The 19,071-nt window shown below is 41.0% G+C and overlaps 1 protein-coding gene across 2 annotated transcripts in view; it reads right to left on the reverse strand.

Moving 5' to 3' along the window:
* The window catches only part of Gcn2 (eukaryotic translation initiation factor 2 alpha kinase Gcn2), an 87,466-nt gene that overhangs the window by 61,196 nt on the left and 7,199 nt on the right, over positions 1 to 19,071 (reverse strand). The window contains exons 1-6 of one of the 2 annotated variants that reach the window (XM_067107835.1): positions 18,645 to 18,731; positions 17,111 to 17,885; positions 8,286 to 8,459; positions 6,552 to 6,731; positions 1,483 to 1,650; positions 548 to 640 (exon numbers count right to left, since the gene is read on the reverse strand). In XM_067107835.1, the coding sequence (XP_066963936.1) occupies positions 548 to 640; positions 1,483 to 1,650; positions 6,552 to 6,731; positions 8,286 to 8,459; positions 17,111 to 17,885; positions 18,645 to 18,655 (1,401 nt within the window). In that variant the 5' untranslated portion in view covers positions 18,656 to 18,731. Of the gene's footprint in view, positions 1 to 547; positions 641 to 1,482; positions 1,651 to 6,551; positions 6,732 to 8,285; positions 8,460 to 17,110; positions 17,886 to 18,644; positions 18,732 to 19,071 lie in introns of those variants that run through there. The other variant, XM_067107834.1, reaches the window with a different exon arrangement.

Raw genomic sequence — 19,071 nt, forward strand, 5'->3', positions numbered from 1 at the left:
TAAGTGGTTTATCAGCATCGGTAAGCAGTTTTATCGGCGTCGATAAGCAGTTTTATCGGCGTCGATAAGCAGTTTACCAGCGCCAATATCCAGTTAGTGGCACCATTAAGTGGTTTATCAGTGCTATTATCAACGATTTTCGGTTAGCAGCGATTTTCATTTGGCAGTGCTCAGCGCCGGGAATGGAACCCCCGCTGTTAACCAGGTACTGCCTGTACCATATAAAAAAAAAAGAATATAGGTCTGATTTAGGTCTGATTATTGGCATACACACCAGGAATCAGACCTAAAAGAAGAGTGAACATTGTTAATAAGCAGGACAAAAGCATCAACAGCCAGACAGCATTGCACACAAATTATAAGTACCCCTTTCTTTATTATACAGAACAAACTCAACTCTTGGTCTATAACCTTTATGCAAATGGCAGTAGCAAAAGTGACAGCATTGTCAATTTGTAAGGACAAGTCTTAATTAAAACATAAAGCATGGACTATTATACTATTATGAGCAAAATTACTATAAAAGCAATCAACCACTAAAATTCACTTGAATAATAGGTGTATTATCATCATCAACCACTTGAGATTGTGACATCTGAGGCTGTCCTTCTAGGATAGTTACTTCAACCTCATCTTTAGCCTGTGAGATTTATGAAAAGAAAATTGTGATCTCACTCTACAAGAATTAATATACTGTAACATGAAACTTTTCAAAACAGAAATGCTGCCAAATTCTGATTCCTTTTTAAATTCAGCATTATTTTTAATGTCATTAATCAGTGCAAGCTACTTCAGTCTTCAGGGTTAACTAATAATCAGTACTATTAAGGCACTGCAGTAATACCAGATCCATAATTAATATCTCTACACAAGTGATTCTTCATAAAGCTATAAAATGATTCAGCAAAATATTGTTAAACAATTAACATGAAAAAGAGAAAAATCTAAAATTGATATTAAAAATCATGAGTCAAGAAAACCATGTAGAGAATTACTATACAAGCCTCAAAATTCAGTATATACTGTACTGGCAAAATAGAAATTGGCAAACAGTAAACACCCCATATTCGCATTCTCACGATTCACGGACTCACGATCATGATCTCTGTGGAACGACTTACACATTATTCATGAAAATTCACCATTCACTGTATTTTTCACTGAGAAATATTCACTAACTACTGTATTTTCATATCATTTTCATGATTAAATGTACTTTTGTGATAAACTATTAAAATACTCAGGCATGCTACTTTTAGAGGGTCTTTCTTGTATTTAAACTCTCAAAATAGGCAGTTCTAAGTGTTTTGGGGGGTTTAAGTATTCAGAGATTTTAGCTATTCACAAGGTGGGTGGTACGCATCCCCGCTAACACGGGGGGTTTACTGTAACGCCTTTAACCTCTTCAGCCTCAAATATCATGCAACTATTATTCCTTTACATACTGTACACTTATAATCCCATAATGCCTTCTCCCATTACCTGTACAAAATTATCAATCCATGATGTGTAATAGCGAACAACATTTTCGTGGTTTAATGACGACAAAAGCTTAACTTCCCTGATGATCTTCCTTTTAACAACCTCCTTTTGCTGATGAAGAGGAATCCTTTTCAGAGCATATTCCCTCTCGTCAACTTTATTTCGAACCTGAAAAAAAAAATCAATCACTGATTCTTGTCTTACGATAACACTCTAATACCTCTTAAGAGTTCCATTCAGAAACTTCTTTCATTAATTTCATGGTGCCTATCCATGGTGGTACATAAGTCATATTACATATCAAAAAATAAAATAAGAGAAGTCATATTTCAAATGAGTGTGAAATATTACTGAAGAGTAAAAAGTCTTGTGTTATCAATACAATGATGCTTTAAAATTTTATCCTGTATTCACACAAATTACAAACCAACTTTATTTACTAGAAAGGAATAACTACCCCGAAAGAAGAGTGACACAATACTTGACCCATCTAGTCATCACTATCATTTGATTGCACCATCAAACAGGTATTTGGTAGACAACCTTGATTACATCTCTAATTGTACTGTTGAATCTAACCTCCAATATATTTAGTGAAAATTTACATTATTTGGTTAAGGTTTATGAGTTCGGGTTTTCCAAAACTATGAACTGAAAGGAAGATGCATAAACTATATCTATTTATCATAATAATAAGGCAGATTAGCAGGAAGATGCTGAGGCTGAGAAAGAAAAATGGGATTCAACCAGTTACCAGCCGCGAAGCCTTCTCACACCAAGAAATATCCACATATCTAGGAGTCAGTGCCAGGCTTCTTATTTTGATCATGCTGGTGATAGTCACTGCACTATCCTCACAGCTAGGGGACAATAAACCAATACTGTCCTACACTAAATCTATCCAGAAGAGTAAATGAAGCTATAATTGGTATCATTTGCTTGAATAACACTTTTAAGTTTGCAACTTGATTGGCTGTAGCAACTAAATTACAAACATGAGAACATAGCTGGGGGGAGTCCTCATTCTTCTCCATCTGCTTCTCCTCTAACCCTAAGAAGACAAGATTTGATCCTGGTAAGGATTCAGTTTTACCGGTGGAAAATTTTGACAAAGCAAAAGAAAATGTCACTCCCACAGAATAAGGAGAAAATCCAGGTGATAATTTATTATAAAAATATGAGAACTAGCCGGCCCGTTATGAAAAATAAGCCAGCAACCTTAGAGACAGACTTGATGAAAAGTAACGTAACCAAAAAATTTACATGCCTGGTGGATGGATGCCACCATTCATATATTGGAATGACAACTATTAAGCTATCAAAGTGTCTCTCATGTCACCTACAGGATGGTGCTATATTCAATTACTAAAATTATGCTACAGTAGACTAGAAAAAGAAAAATTCATTAAGGCCATTACTGACGCTGAGGGAGAGAGAGAGAGAGATACGCAATGTACGACTATACCACCATCTGAACAGTCCCTATCCCTAGTGTAACAGCAAACAGTATGACTAGAAACGTAGAGAGAGAGAGAGAGAGAGAGAGAGAGAGAGAGAGAGAGAGAGAGAGAGAGAGAGAGAGAGAGAGAGAGAGAGATGCAAATTACCAACCAGTACCAAGTGCAGATGAGAAAGAGGCATAATTAAGACAAATATCCACCCCAGCACCAGAGCAAGACATCACATCAGTCACATCAGCAGAAACACCCAACTTTCCCAATCAACACAACCAAGGAGGTCCCAACATCTGTGATCTTTACAGCAAAAATATCTGACATCATAACAAACCCGTAACAATATAAAATGCCCATCCAGACTTTCGATAACTTAAGCCAGCTCCCCTGCTTTGAATACCTTTCCACCTTTGTATTTCATTCAGAGTAAAAATAAACAAAAGCAGAATATTTTCCACATCCTTTGGAAATTTATTATACCAATTATCTGGTGATGAGAAGAATATAATAAGAAAAACTGTACAAAATGAATGCTGCTGAAACGGCCATAGTTTTCAAAAATAATAATAATAATAATAATAATAAAGGTACTCTAAATATGACAGGTTTATCATTCAAATGACCCCCTTACATTTTAAATACTTAGCAACACAAATTAGAACATAACACATTAAAAATGGTAAGTTACATTAAATGAAGAGCCATAACCACCACTAATTTTTTCACATTATTAAAATTTTCCCAGTTTAGAAGTGCCATAAAACTGGTAAGCACAATAAAAATAATAATTTTCATTATAAAATTAATTATTTGAATACTTACCTACTGTTAAAGTTAGCTTATACCTACGTGCCATTAGGTGCGATCGGCATACAAAATTTAAAAATTAACGCCTGGCTAATCCACTAGGACTGTCTCTGTAATCACCTGTTTCCCACCAGGTGGCACTGGAATGTTTATGTTCTTTTCAGAGTTTTTCATGACCACCTACTAAGATGTGAGGAGGCTAGGTGGCTTTCCACTTTAAAAGTATGTAAGTATCCAAATGATTAATTTTATCATGAAAATTATCATTATTTGGAATGGATCTTACCTGCTATTAAAGGTAGCTGATTACCACACTGAATGAGGATGGTGGGTTGGTATGGCCAGAGAAACAATGTTCAGCTAAGCCATCTAAAAGCTTTTTAAAGAAGGGAAAAAAAGCTTCTCAACATTCCTGCCTGTTGTGTGATCCTTACTGGCAAGTACTGTTGCCAGACGTTGGAACCACAACAGGGTGTAAAGCCCTCACAAGCAAGACTTGTCAGAGGATCCTTAAAAGGACTCTATCTCGTATAGTACTAGTGACTTCTGTGCCTGAGTTGAAAGCCCATAACCGACAGCCCAAAACTAAAGACAACTACCATCTTCATATATGAAGGTGTGCTCCTAAACACCAATGTGTACCTTCATGCTCCAAAAATTAAATAGTAGGATTTCCTAATATCTAACGATAAAATAGAAAGCAAGGTTACGATCATAATTGGTTCAGGAGAAAGCATCCCTACTGCAATGATAGGACTAAGGGCTTTACACCTCATGCTAAATTTGAACATTTTGCAAATAATATGAGTCAACAACAATTACTGTACATATCCCCTGAGCTGCAAGACAACCTTCTCTAGTGAAAGGTTTTAAAGGAAATAAAGACATGCTTAGGGTACGAAAGCCATGAGGATTATTTTCAAAAATGGTAAAAGCTCAGGAATCTACTGTTTGTGTATCGACTTAAGCATTCTTGGACAAAGGAGTGTTTGGTCTCCTAACACCATAGATAAATACTTAACTCCTCTTCTTAAAGGCTTATATCTGTCCAGGTAAACACTTAAGAGTTCTAACTGGACATAAGAAGGCTACTTCTTCCTAGCCTACCAAAGCAGTAAATTAAGCACTCACAAATCAGGGTAGGATTTTCACTTCTAATCTTTTCTCTAAGCAATGAAAGAAAAGAGAGAGGTTGCCACTAGAATGAAGCCCACATACAAGAGAGGGCTTGAAGCTCACTAATAATAAACTCTTAAGAGTTCTAACTGGACATAACACAGCCACTTCAGCACTGCCTACCAAAGCAGTTAAATTAGGCACAGTCACAAATCTGAGAAGGGCTTCAACTTTTATATTTTTTCCCTCAGCAATGAAAGAAAAGAGAGAGGCTGCCACTACAACAAAGCCGACACACAAGAAAAGGCTTGAAGCTCACTAGCACACTTTGCCACATCAAGAGCTAAAAGAAAGGTGTCTTCAAAGTTCTTAAGTGATGCCTTAACAAAAGGCTCAAACTGAGGTTATGTTAAAATCTGGAGGAATACATCTAAATTTCATTGTAAACCACAATAAGAATATTGAAATTTCCAGCAAAAAAATAGAAAACCTCTTCAAACTTTAAATCGTGACATTCCAGTCAGCATGAGACAGAACTGAATGCAATGTAAAGTGGTATCCTTTGATCGCTGTGACAGAAAACTGCAAGACTTAAATCAGGATATTTAGTGAAAGGGTGCTGGATATCACTCTGGACAAGCACCAATATCAATAAACTGACCACTGCTATTGATACACAAGTTAAACAGTGGGGAGCCCTCTAGACATAAGGACTGCTAGCAATGCCCTCAGCATAATATATGTATTACTCTTGCTGTAATCGAGCTGTAGTGCTAAGAGTGAAATACCAAACTCAAAGGTACTTCCGCCTCACAATTAGACCAAAGTACCTTACCTATCAGAGGAGTCTTCGCTTCCTTGGTCTAAGAACTTGAAACTTGCTAGTTGAACAGAGGAAGGTGAAAAAACTTACATTGTATGTAAGTCCTAACCTAGCTCTAAGCAGCTTTAAAAACTGGAGATATATGGTCAAATTTCTAACCATAATAAAAGAATATATCTCAATTACTTACTACTTTTCTCCTGAACCACACAGGGAGCAAAAGAAGACAGAGCAGAAGGAGTGAAAGAGGAATTAAACTAGGCTGCCGGCTAGGCTAATGGAGGAGGAGAAGCAACATTGGAAGACAAAAGGAAAAGACTGAGTAGGCTTATGGTGTGCCATAATGAACTGTCTATGTAAACTATCAGCCTCTAGTGTCTTCTGATACTTCACAAAATATTCATCCTTTCATCAGATCACTCATTATCTTCACATCAAGAAAACAGCACTTGTGCCTCGACAGCTAGGCTATGTGGTCATCATGCAAAACCAAAACATTCAGTCTCCACAAACTCTTTCCTGTACAGCCTAATGCTTTCATCTCTGCTTGCTATGGATGGCACAATGCAAAAACAGAAAACAAACGCAATACCATACAGGAGAAAATTGGCCAGAAATCATCAAAATTATTACTACTGCCAATTCACACCGTCTGCATAAGGATAAAGCATGAAGAATTCTGACAAGAATGTAAACATTCCAGTGCCACCTGATGGGAAACAGGTGATTACAGAGACAGTCCTAGCAGGTTAGCTAAGAGTTAATTCTTTTTTATTTTGTATACCGATCGCACCTAAAGGCACGAAGATATTAGCGAACTTTAACAGTAAGTAAGATTCATTCCAAATAATATAATCTCAGAAGTATACCTTATATACATGACCAAATCCTCCTTTCCCCAGCCACTCCAGACAAACATACTCTTCACTAAGTCTTGAAAATCCTTTTAGGTTTGGAGGAAGATCAAAGGGCATTTCCCTCGAGAGCTCTCCACCCTCTCCAGATGACAGGTCTTCATCCCCTTGTGAATCATACTTGTCTTGACAGCCCTGAAAATTAAACATTCCACATATCAATGGTTACCTGTATCAACATGGTTATAATTCAGTGATTATCACACTGAAAAAAATATAAAAAAAGTATAGTACAGTACTCTTACCAGATTTTTTTTAACAATTTTTAAATTTTACCATTAAAAATAAAATGTCTGTCTTGTATGGATGCATATTTTATTGTCAACAGTAATTTTTATAAACAACTTGAGGATATGGCAACGGGAATCAAGTTGGCCCCAATTTTTTTAAATATTTTTGTGTGTTACCTACAGGAACAATTTTTAGATTAGTGTCCTCTTTTATCTTTTATAAATGGTACATAGATGTTAAGTTTGCTACTTTTACATAACAACATATGATATTTTAATGTCATAAACCAGTTAACATCTATGGTCTTATCTGGATTATTATTAGTGTAATCCTTGCAGAAATGTATCTCAAGTACTACTTTCTTGATTTTTATGAATCTGGAATACAGCACTCAACCATTGGAGGACAATAGAATTTCCCACAGAGATGATAATTATATGGGTAAGGCGAATGTCCACCTCTGGCCATCTAGTCCTAGAAGTTTTACCATAGCAACCATAAGGTCAAAGAGCTCTTGAAAATTCCTTCCTGGATTTAAGTTCTTGCATTTTAGGTGACGTTCAGCTACAAATAAATTACCCACATGACTTCACTATTAACTGGAGAATACCAGGGATGTTCGGGTGCCTTAAACAGTCTTGTTTTCCCTATTTAAGCTACTGCAAGGCAGATCTGCCCTTGCAACTCAACTACTTGACCTAAGCAATATCCTCTTCTGAATCCTCAGTTGAAGTCATGGGATCTCCCTATCAAGTTTTCTTTGCTGAAGAAGTTACAATGTTATGATGATCTGCTCCATGTTGCCTTCTCTCTTGTGCCTCAAAATTTTAATCCTGCATTGGAAAGGACAGCCAGCCCTATAACATCTTTTCCCTGTGATTTATTTCATGACTAAATAGCAATTACTTCTGCGCCTTGGATGTGGCACCTATTTGCACATTTGTCTCGTCTCCTGTTATGAATCAAATAGGATGAAGACCAGGATAATCTCTTGTTCCATCTACAATACCCCTGTCTGGTAAAATTTCTGGTGAGAATAAATAGTTAAGTAATGAACTGTAACTTCCTCTTTACTTTTTGTAATTCCATAGCTGATTCTCTCTGATTTGCAATAGTTTGGAATGGAAATGTTTTCTTCTGGGTTTGCCAAATGTTTATGAAATTAAGTTCAAGCATGAAAGAATTTATCATAGAGAAAACTTAACTGCCCTTATTGGAGAATCTTACTTAACAATATCCATCATCTAATTACTTCAAGCAGCTATTAGAACCTTTGCTCATTTTTTATCCTTAAGAGAACAAGAAGGCAAAAGCAAAAATAGGGGATTATAATTATTTGAATGAAAACCTTTCATATTTCTAATTTAGAGCCAAAATTCTTCCATGGTTTTCAGGACCTAAAAGAAGATTTATGTTTTATTTAAGACATTTCTAATTTATAACATCACAGCTACGTACCTCTCTAGAGTTCTCATCCTTTTGGGTATTCTTAGTCTTATCTGAAAACTCACTGGTGAATGTGTGGGTAAGAAGACGCTCTGTAGTCCATCTGTCTTGGTCACTTACTTCAAGACAACGCTGGAGAAAGTCCTTCAAATCCACATTCAAATCAGGTGGTAAAGAAGGGACAATCTGGGGTGAAAAGCAAAATAAATATATAAAACCACATGACATCATACATACAAAATTTAAAGCAATTTTCATGTTTCCAAAAATATTAAAATCCATGAAAGAGAAGAATAAACTCTCATTCTTCCATCTGCCCACTGTCAATCCTAGTTTCATCATCCTAGCTTTGCAAATATCACACTATACATTCCTTTCTCAAACAACTTACCTTCCAGCAAAGGAGGAATTCACAAATACACACAGAAACCAATCACGAAATTGGAGAAGAGCAATATTTGTAATACAAATAAGATATAAATGGTACACTCTAACACTAAATGTAAACACCCTGAATGGGCGTACTTGGTTACAATTTAAACATATTACTAGTCTAGATTGTAATTGTAACATAATATGACTTACACCATAATGATCACCTTATCATTATTATTAAAAACTATTTTCTGGATCGGGTCCCGTGTCAGCCGATGAAAAAGTCCATTCAGCACTTATTTCTAGGTAATCCATGCTAGATACCAGAGAAAAAGCTAAATGAAATGCTGGAGTTACTACTCCCAGAGCGAGCTCCATCAGATGGAGTCGGTATGGAAAAGGGTGAACTACAAAACACGGAACTATCCTATAGAGATCCCAAGGTCAAAAGTCCCACAGGAGGTGCCACATAAACCCATGCACCACCCGCGGACAGCACACAAAACACCGCCACCACATTCCATTTCAGCAAGCACCATCGGTCACACGCGTTTTTTCGTGTGCTTTTTAATCTTGTGCCTTTGTATCATTATGGCTTCCTCACAAGGTCTTTTCGTCACCTGGGTGAGTACCAGTATTTCGTTTTTTAGTTGAGGCGATTGAGTGGCTCCTTATTTCCCTTTAGTTTAATAATTAAAGGGATTATAACTTCGCCTGATCTCCCTCTCACGGCCTCACGTGACTTCCATGCATGGTTCGTGATCTTGGGCGCCTGCTGATCTTTCCACAGTTCCTCTTCTTGTTTAGAGCATTTTCATGAGGTCTAATTAGTGATTTTGATTGATTAACGCTTGTTTCCCTTTGCTTCGGAGTTGAGGGCTGGTGTTTAGGCCGGGCTTCCTCGAGCCTATTCGCTTTATCAATTCATTAACATGCCTTATTTTGCCTCTTCTTCTCTTAGCTTCTGGGAATTTTATTTACGTTAGTACTTTTTAAGTTTTTTGTTTTCTTTAACCCAGTGTTCGGATGCATTTGATATTTGATGATTATCATGGATATTTTTTTGTTACTTATATGCCATTTTCCTTCACGCCCACATCGTGGGTATGGTCCTCCTCTTGTTTTGTTTTGTTATGTTTTACTTTTTATTTTATCCTTTTTTTAGCTTTGGGATTTCTTTTGGGGCGTTAGAGCATGCACTCTTTTTCCATGAAAAAAGGGGGTGGTCGCTCATTCTTTCACCATGCCCCCTTCATAAGGTTTTGTGTCGCTTTCCACGCGGCGCTTTCCTTAAGCTTTATTTTAGGTCTTCCTATGTTCCTCCCTGTTTCGCTTTCGCGCAGGCTAATAAGCCTCAAAGCTGAAATAGCGAGGGACCTCATGTTGCTCCCTCTCCCCTGTTTTCAAGCCGCGTGAGGCCAATGAGCCTTCTGGTTAAGCTGGGATAGCGAGGGGCTCTCCATGTAGCCCACCCAGTTTGGCATTCATGTTAGTTCCAGTTTTTGGTTATGTCGACCCATCCTTTCCTAGCCTAGCCTATGCCCCCTTCCCTGCATTGTTTGGCCTCCTGGTACGGTCCGCGACTTTACTCATTTACCCTCCTCCCTGGGACTGTTGGTGGCCGAGGGCTTCCCTCTCCTGTCCACCATCTTGGCCATCTTTATCTCCCTGTCCCCCACCCCATGGAGGAGGTTGTCCCTGTTCTCTCCTGCTTCTCTCAAGCTTGCTGCAACGACCAGTCAGCGAAAGTGGGTGGGAGGACACGGAACGCCCGGATTGCATTCCCACCTCTGGTCGCCGGTTCTTCCTCCGGGCTTTTCATTCTCCCTTCATACGCCTTCTCCGGCGTGTCGCCAATTTGGCGACACTCCGTTCAGTCCCTTCCTTCGCCATTGTGTGAGCTTTCCGCCTGACTGTCTTCGTAAGTTGGGCTTTTTGACGCTTCCTGCCCTTAGCTAACTACTGTCTTCTATCGAGCGCATTCCTGCTTCCCGCTTCCAGCAGTTCTAGCGCGCTTATCGTCTTCCGTTATCGCTTAGTTTTCATATTATTTTTAGTGGCCGAATGCGCCCGACAGTTTAACCTTTCCCATTTCATTTCATTTGTATCCGCTACTAAAGGCATGGGCATTCCGGCTAGTTCCGGTAAATTTATTTTGTTTTATTTATTTATTATTTTTGTTTTGTTTGTATGAGATTTTTACCCAGTTACCTCCCGGATCATTCCTGGTTTCACGCTTTTTTAATACTGTGTTGCTCCGCACCTACACAGTGTACTCATAATCTCATACCTACAGGTGGTACGCTGCCAAGAAGAAGGGTGCCCGCAGCTCCTCCATCAGGCCAGCGCCACGTTTGTCGGTCTCATTCGATGTGCGTCCACGTAGGGGATCTTATTGTTTGGCACTTGACAGATGTGATGTTTGCTACGCCTACGAAAGTAGGCTATCGGCGATTCGCAGGTGATCATGCATCTTTCTTCTTAGCCAACTATAATGTTTACATTTTACTCCATTCCTCCGCTTCTTCGTAAAACCGCAATAATGTTTTTCTTCGCAGGCTGACCGCAAGTCTCACGATTCTTCGCCTTCAGGCCCCAGTTCAAGAAGCGGCTTCGGCGCAACGGAGCTGGCAATCCTTACATACTCGGGCGACATTTGTAATGTCCTTTTTCTCGGTGCTTGATCACAGCTTGTCACCGACGAGGTTGTTGCCCGATTGCCGATTCGAGTTGACCCAGCCCCTTCCAGACGCTTTCGCTTGAGCGGCGGCGCCCAGAAGACGCGCGAACTCGATCTCGCCTTGAGTCTCCGAGCATTATTCGGAGCATCAAGCAGGTAAGTGTGCAAGTGAGGCAGGTCACCGTTTAACTCTCCTTCTTCCTCTGTTGCTTCTTTAAAGGCTTCAGATCTTCATACCTTTCGGCACGCTCTGGGGCCTATTGCCCCGAAGGTGAAAGTCCGTTAAAAGAAAAACCCATCTACCCGCAGGCCGATATGAGGCCCTCTCCGGGCGCGTACGGATGACGAGCCCTGCCTGGGCGACGAGTACAGCCTCTTCCGGTCCTAAGCGAGCCTCAATCACGTCAGGTAGTTCTCCTCCTTTGGATACGTTTCATTTCTTTGAACAATTTCTGAAAGAAATCGACGCGAGATTTGAGAAGATCGACGCGAGGGTAGACAGCAAGTCGTCTTGTCTTGCTTCTTCTTTTCAGTCTCTTTCAAGAAGGTGGAATCTCAACAAGGTTCTCGCTCTAGGTCTCATTCTGTTCCTGACCCTTCCACCTCCCTCTCCTCCCTTGATCTAGGGAATCCTTACGCCTCGCCCTTATGCTCCCGAGCACGGTACTCTACCATAGAGGGTTTAGGCACGAGGGAGAGTGGAAGAGTTGGAGTTCTATCCTCCGGACCTGACATCTCCTACACTGGTTTTGCCAGGCTGAAGGGAGAGGTTTGAACAGGTCTGATAAAGTCCCAAGGAGACGGTCATTATCCTAGGGACCAAGCCCAGTCGCCTTTGATGAGGACCCTTACGGAGTGGCAAGCCGGAGAACACTAAGCTTTACACCAGCTAAGGGAGGTTCACTATGTTCACTCTCAGTGATGTTTTCCCTTCTCCCTTGCACTTCGAAAGTGGCCTCCTGACTAGCCAGGCCTGCTTTCAAGGTAAACCCTTCCTCATCTCCCGTGAGACGGACCCTACATCTCTGCCTTTCCGGAGGCACCGAATTCTGGAAGGAGCCCCCAATACGCTTACGGTGACTGCTTGACCCAGACTGGCGCCTCTGATCTGTTCAGTGAACAGCTCCCAAGATCCCGAGACGCTGGAAAACAGAGGCTGATACTAAGGAAAGGCTCGCCAGGTCTTTGAACTCTTTGGCTTTAGCGGAAGCAACTTCTTGGTTTACAGGGAAGATCCATATTCCAGGTCTTGACGAAATCTCTCTTGGCGAGCCAACAAGACCTGTTTGACTTATGACTGCCCGACTGGCCTGCCGGAAGCACATCTTTTTCAGCAGCCACAGTTCGGCATGAACCAAATAAGCTTCTTAAGAGTTCGATCTGGGAGCTAATCTTTTCCCACAAGAAGAAGTTGATGCAGTCTTATCTGAGGCAGGGGTCAATCAGAGCCTCCTGCTCCTGGGGTCTGCCCTATAAAAGGAAACAGTCTGATCTTGCCAGCTCCTCCCACAAAGTCCAGTAAGAAATTTAAACACTTCAAACGTCTTCCAGCTCAGTCCTGGTCTAGGTTCCCTTTACAAAGTCAGCCTTCACCTTCTTCCTCTCCCATCCTCCGCCTCAGTATGTCCTGGTAAACCCGGCACATCAGTCTTTGGGCTGCTTCCTCCTATGTCCTCCCAGCTTTCAATCCTGCAAGGAAAGTCAGGGGAAATTTCGCCTCCAGACAATCAACCAGAGGCAATAAGCCCCATGGCTTCGCCCGGGAAGGGGGAGCCCCGCCCTCTCCCAGGAACAGGGGAGGTAGAGGCCCAGAGGGGGGGAAGCAAACACAGGGACCGGTGACATCATCCTGTGGGCGGGAGGTTGTACCATTTTTCGAGCGTGGTGGACCTTCTGTCCCTGGGCTCAGAGTAGTTTCAATGGCCTAGGATGGAGTTGATCGGCAATCCCCCTCCACCAGTCAAGTTTTATCAGGCCACGATCATGATCTCGAGGACTTTGTGGAGGATCTCCTCACAGAAACAGGCTATAAGGAAATGCTGAGGTCTCTGGAAGTTCCAAGGCAGGCTCTTCAGTGTTCCCAAGAAAGGTCTCCAACAAACGGAGAGTAAATCCTGACTTGTCCTGCCTGAATTCCTACATTCGCTGGGCATAAGTTTCGGATGCTTACTGGTCTCCTGTTCGACCCACTGCCCCCTGGAGCCGTAACCACCTCTCTAGATCTTTCCGACGCCATTATCACGCCTGGTTGCGAAGGTTCTTCCCCTTTCTGGGGTTCAGGCTCGGAAGGCAGGCATATTCCTTCAAGGTGATGCCTTCGGCCTCAACATAGCCCCAAGGATTTTTACCAAGCGACAGACACGGTCGCACAGCAACTCCGGGATTCATAACACGCTTGGTGCTGCATCTCGACGACTGGATCATCTGGGCATCCAGCGCGAGGAATGCCGAGAGTTACATCCGTGGTGGTCGACTTTCTAGAATCCTTGGGCTTTCGCAAACAGGGAGAAGTCCTGGGTTCCGGAGTTTGTTTTCACGGCTAGAAACCCAGGGATCTGAATTCTCACAAGTTTCTTCCTCCTCCCAAGAGGAAGGAGATAGCCAGAGCAACCAGACAGTTTCAAATCCAAAAGGGCCTTCTCGGCGGACCCAAGAACGAGTCTTGACTCCTTCAGTTCGCTTCGGTGACAGACCTGTTGCTGAAAGTGAAATTGAAGGATATCAACAGAGTGTGGTGAGTCGGGCAAATTTCAGTCTCAGGGACAAGGTGTCTCTGATCCCCACATCTTGAAGAAGCGACTGCCCTGGTCGACTGTCAAGAGCTCGTCCAAGCCAGTCCCCTTCACTTTCCTCCTTCGGCGTTGGTTATCCACAGACGCCCCTAAGCGGGGAGGATATTCTCAACACCAAGAAGTACAGGGACTTCGGTCCTCATGTTCCGCCAGTTCCATATAAATGTTCTGGAGGCCATGGCGGTCTTCTCTTACCTTGAAGAAGCTTCTTCCCCAAGAAGATTCACATAAGACTGGTTCTGGACAGCACCACGGGTAGTCCACTGCATAAACAGGGGAGGTTCAAAATCGAGCAGGATCAACCAGGTAATGATTGCACTTTTCTCCTGGCCTGCAAGAACAAGTGGCACCTATCTGCCACCCATCTTGCAGGGTCCGAACGTCAGAGCAGATTCTTCTCCAGGACAACTCCCCTCGAGTCGGAGTGGTCCCTGTGACAGGGGCCTGCTCAATTGATCTGCCAACCAGTTCCAGGTCTGAGGTAGATTTGTTCGCAACCAAGCTTCAACAACAAGCTCCTCATTACGTAGCTCCCAACCTGACCCTCAAGCTCTTTCACGGACGCAATGTCATTGATTGAACAGGTGGAAGGTGATCTATCTGTTCCCTCCAGTGAACTTGTTGTTAAGAGTCCTTCACAAACTGAGGACGTTCAAGGGTCAAGTAGCTCTAGTGGCTCCCTACTGGCCAAAGAGCAGCTGGTTTCCTCTTCTACTAGAACTGAAACTTCGCCACATCCGAATCCCCAGTCCGAAACTAACACAAGTAGTACAAACTCAGACTGTGTCAGCTTCCTCAAAAAATCCAAAAATGCCCTGGCTTTGTGGACTTTATGTGAAGTTTGGTGCTCAAAGGGATGCTAACGCTGATCCTGTCAATACCATGTTCTTGGAATCAGATAGGTGGGACTCACTCTTCTTCACAAATGCACCAGCAATTAAGAAACTAGCACTCTTTTTTTAAGAGAATCTGAGGCTACAGTAATGACCATAAATTTAGCAATCTCCTTTTTTAGATCACTGTTTGAGAAGGGTTTAGCCGCTTAGTACTGTTATTACAGTCAAGTCAAGCCATTTAAAAAGTGTTCTTGTATGGTTTCAAAATTGACCTCACAGACCCTTACTTTTTCTTCCATCCCTAAAGCATGTGCATCGCCTGAGGCCAGTAATCCGTCCACATACGGTTTCCTGGTTTCTAAATGACGTGGTTAGTTAGCCTCAGATATCGATAATCAGTCCTGCCCCTACCTTTCCTTGTTGAGGAAAACGTTGTTCTTAGTTAGCCTGGTGGGTGCTAGAATTTCAGAGCTGTTCTGCACTCTAGGGAACCCAACCACGCTGACTTCCTTCCATCAGGGGAGGTTTTGTTGATTCCTCACCCTACCTTCTTGGCCAAAAATGAAGATCCGAGCATAGGTGGCCGCCTTGGAAAATTCTCCCCTCTGCCTCTGGACCTGTCCCTGTGCCCAGTTCATACTTTGAGGGCTTATTTAGACAGGTCCTCTCACATCACTCTCTTCTGGGCCTTTTATCAGGAAGGAGGGGGTAATCTCTCTATGTCTGCTATTAGACAACAGATCCTTTACTTTATCAAGCAGGCTAACCCTGACTCAGTCCCAAAAGTTCATGATATTAGAGCTGTGGCCACCTCCATTAATTACTTTCATTACATGAATTTCACGGATCTTACCAGGTACACCCGTTGGAAGTCACCCTTGGTTTTCAAACGTCACTATTTGAAATCCTTTGAAGCTCTTAAATTCAGCAGTCGCGCAGGAACGTTGTCCCTCCTCTGGTTCCTTTCTGATTCCTAGTCATTTCCTCCTCCACTGCCTCAGTTATCCCTCATTGTCATTTCAGTCAGGCTTGCCTTGACTTCTCACCTGGCTGTGTTATCCATGCATTTGTCTAAATGACACATTTAAGTTACAAGGTTTTCAATATTGTATAGTTATTTTGTTTATGTATATTTTTCTACATTGTCATGTTAATTTTTTAAGTTAACATCAGTTTCTTTTGTACATTATTGTTATTGTTACTAGTGATTAAATACTTTTTTTGGACCTTCGGTCTTCTGTCCCCCTTAGAATTTTTTTATCTCTTAGTTCAAGAATAATGTTTATTTCTTCTGTTATTTTTCATCGGTTGACACGGACCCGATCCAACCAGAAAAAGGGATTTGACGAAGGAAAATCTATTTCGGAGAGGGGACCGTAGTCACCCGATGACCCACCTCCATCATGTGTCATGTCCTCCCATAGTAAACATCATTCTGGTGGGGTGATGCTTTCATGGAATGCGGTTAGCGGTGTTTGTGTGTGCTGTCCGCTGGTGGTGCATGGGTTTGTAACGCACCACCCTGTGGGACTTTTTTGACCTTGGGATCTCTATAGATAAGGTTCCGTGGTTTTGTAGTTCACCCTTTTCCATACACGACTCCATCTGATGGAGCTCGCCTGTGGGGTAGTAACTCCAGCATTTCATTTAGCTTTCTCTGGTATCTAGCAACGGAATTACCTAGAAATAAGTGCTGAATGGACTTTTTCATCGGGTGACACGGTCCCCTCTCCAGAAATAGATTTTTCCTTCGTCAAAATCCCTTTACACTAACTATTTATCATATACAGTATTATCATCTGATAGGAGTAACTGTATTCCCAGCAACATATCAATATGAATGAAATGCAGTGACAAAAATGAAGAGCACTGGCTATACTTCTTTCTTTTGCATGAGATGAACATATAATGGTGTAAACACATATGACAGATGAACAAACCCTTTCAGTAGCAGTCTTATCTACCTCATAGACTTCACTATGTTACACCTAAAAGCTTGAATTCAGCACTCTGCTCGACGGCCTTTTGAGGTCTTAGAGCAAAAGTAAAATCTGATGTTTATTCACTGTACCAATATAAAATCATTTCCTATTAAAAAAAAAAAACTCCAATTTACTGTCTACAAAAAAATAACCAGTAAGTACTAAAACTTACCTCATGGACCCTATCACCAAGGAACAAGGAAAGGATGACAAGTCCTAATCTATAAACATCCCCTTTCTTGCCCCCTCTTCCAGGGGAAATAGGATAACTGGATGGGACCTTCGAGGATTCATTAAATTCCACTACTGCTTCAACAATTTTTCGCTCTGCACCATAATCTGCAACTCTGACTAGATGGGACTGGTTATCAAGATAAATACTTGAATCCCTGAGATCTCGATGTACAACATTATTCATGTGAAGATAATTCAGGGCTTCCAGGGTCCCTTTTGTAATATGTTTTAGGATATTACCAACCACTGGTATATGACTCTCAACATAGTAATTCACAGAAATTCCATGTAAATATTCCTGTAAAACACTAACACTAAGACCTTCATTTTGTCGTACATTAACTTTCATTCCCCAATAATGGATCAAATTAGCATGAGAGAGCTTCAAAATAGATGTCATTTCTTTTTCTAAAACACTAAATTTACAAGTCAAATCCTCCAACTGGGATTCTTGACCAATTTTGGTAAGATTTCCTTTACGGCCTACTCGTTTGAGCTTCACTTCCCAGTGATACACAACACCATGCTCTCCTGTTGATTTTTCGTAAGTCTCTAAAATACTACAACCCTGATTTTGTCTCTCAGCTATACAGTCAATTATGGTCACGACACGTTCCTGCTTTCCTCCAACGGGAAATTTCAAACACATGCTACCAAAGGGTTCTCCTGAGCCTCCATCAGAGCTGCACTCAGAAACTGTGCGATTTTTCATCCTGTAAACAGAGAACACATGAAAGATTGTCAGAATTTGAAATCAATTTAGTTTACAGAATTATAAAATCATGAAAAAAGCAACTACCCAAAATGCAGTTGCCTCTCTTCTTCCATGACCCATAAACTGTAAGTGTTACGGCAAAGTAAAATGCTAACCAAGTATTAAAGTTCTACTTAATTCTAATCAAACAGATTTTTGAGAGACAGTGAAATAAAGTACTTTTACTATAAGACATCATCTTTTACAAGCCAGTTAATCATAAATAGCCTTAAACCTTGCAGAGCAAATCCAGGCAAATCAATCTGAAACATTTAAAGAAAAATCCTACTGCACATGCCCAGCCAACTCTATTGGGTCTGTGATGCTATGGCTATTCATTCTTCTGCAATATTCTCCATCTGTGGAGAGACAGGAAGGGAGGAAGGCACTAGAATTTTGATTTACAAGTGTGTGTATAAAAATTTTTATTGTTAAACACTGTTATTACAAACTTATTAATCATAAATAGCCTGAATTGAATCAGGAGCTAAATAATAGCTCTTTCACATTTTCATTCCCAAAAACTATATCTTACAAAATCTCTTCACTTGCATTCCAACTTCAATAACATGGAGAGGAGAGAATATCACTATAAGATTATCTTTTCCTTTGTGTCATACAAAAGTACAAGTTATCCTATGCGCAACTAGAGAATGCTTTTCTTAAAATTGCATCATAAACAACTGGAAATGGACAATCAGCACAAAACTCCTTTAACCATGAATTCATCACTAAGGCACATATTCCTATCCTTCCTGATGATTTCTGGGGATGTTTCAATTTTACAAAATTAAGCTCTTCCTGTTCCAAGTCATAGCTCTACATGAGTACATCCTTACTATCTTATCTAATCATATCTACTAGTCCCAATTGCCAATGTTTGTTTTTCACCTCTACATTCCTCATCCTCAAGTTTCCAAGAACACTACTGTGTAGCCTTCTGGCCAAAGAAGCTATTAAAGATAGTACAGTATAACATTCTGTCTATGCAGGGCACTCACAATTAGTACAATTAGAATTCATGAATTCTGGACTCTGGCTAAATGGGCACTCATCAAAAAATTTTTATATGACCAAGTCCAACATTTGACAGGTTGGCAGTCAATCAAACTTCTCCCACACACACCTTGCTATATTCTACCTAC

Source organism: Macrobrachium rosenbergii, chromosome 8, assembly GCF_040412425.1.
Source record: "Macrobrachium rosenbergii isolate ZJJX-2024 chromosome 8, ASM4041242v1, whole genome shotgun sequence".
In the NCBI taxonomy this organism is placed as follows: Eukaryota; Metazoa; Arthropoda; class Malacostraca; order Decapoda; family Palaemonidae; genus Macrobrachium; species Macrobrachium rosenbergii.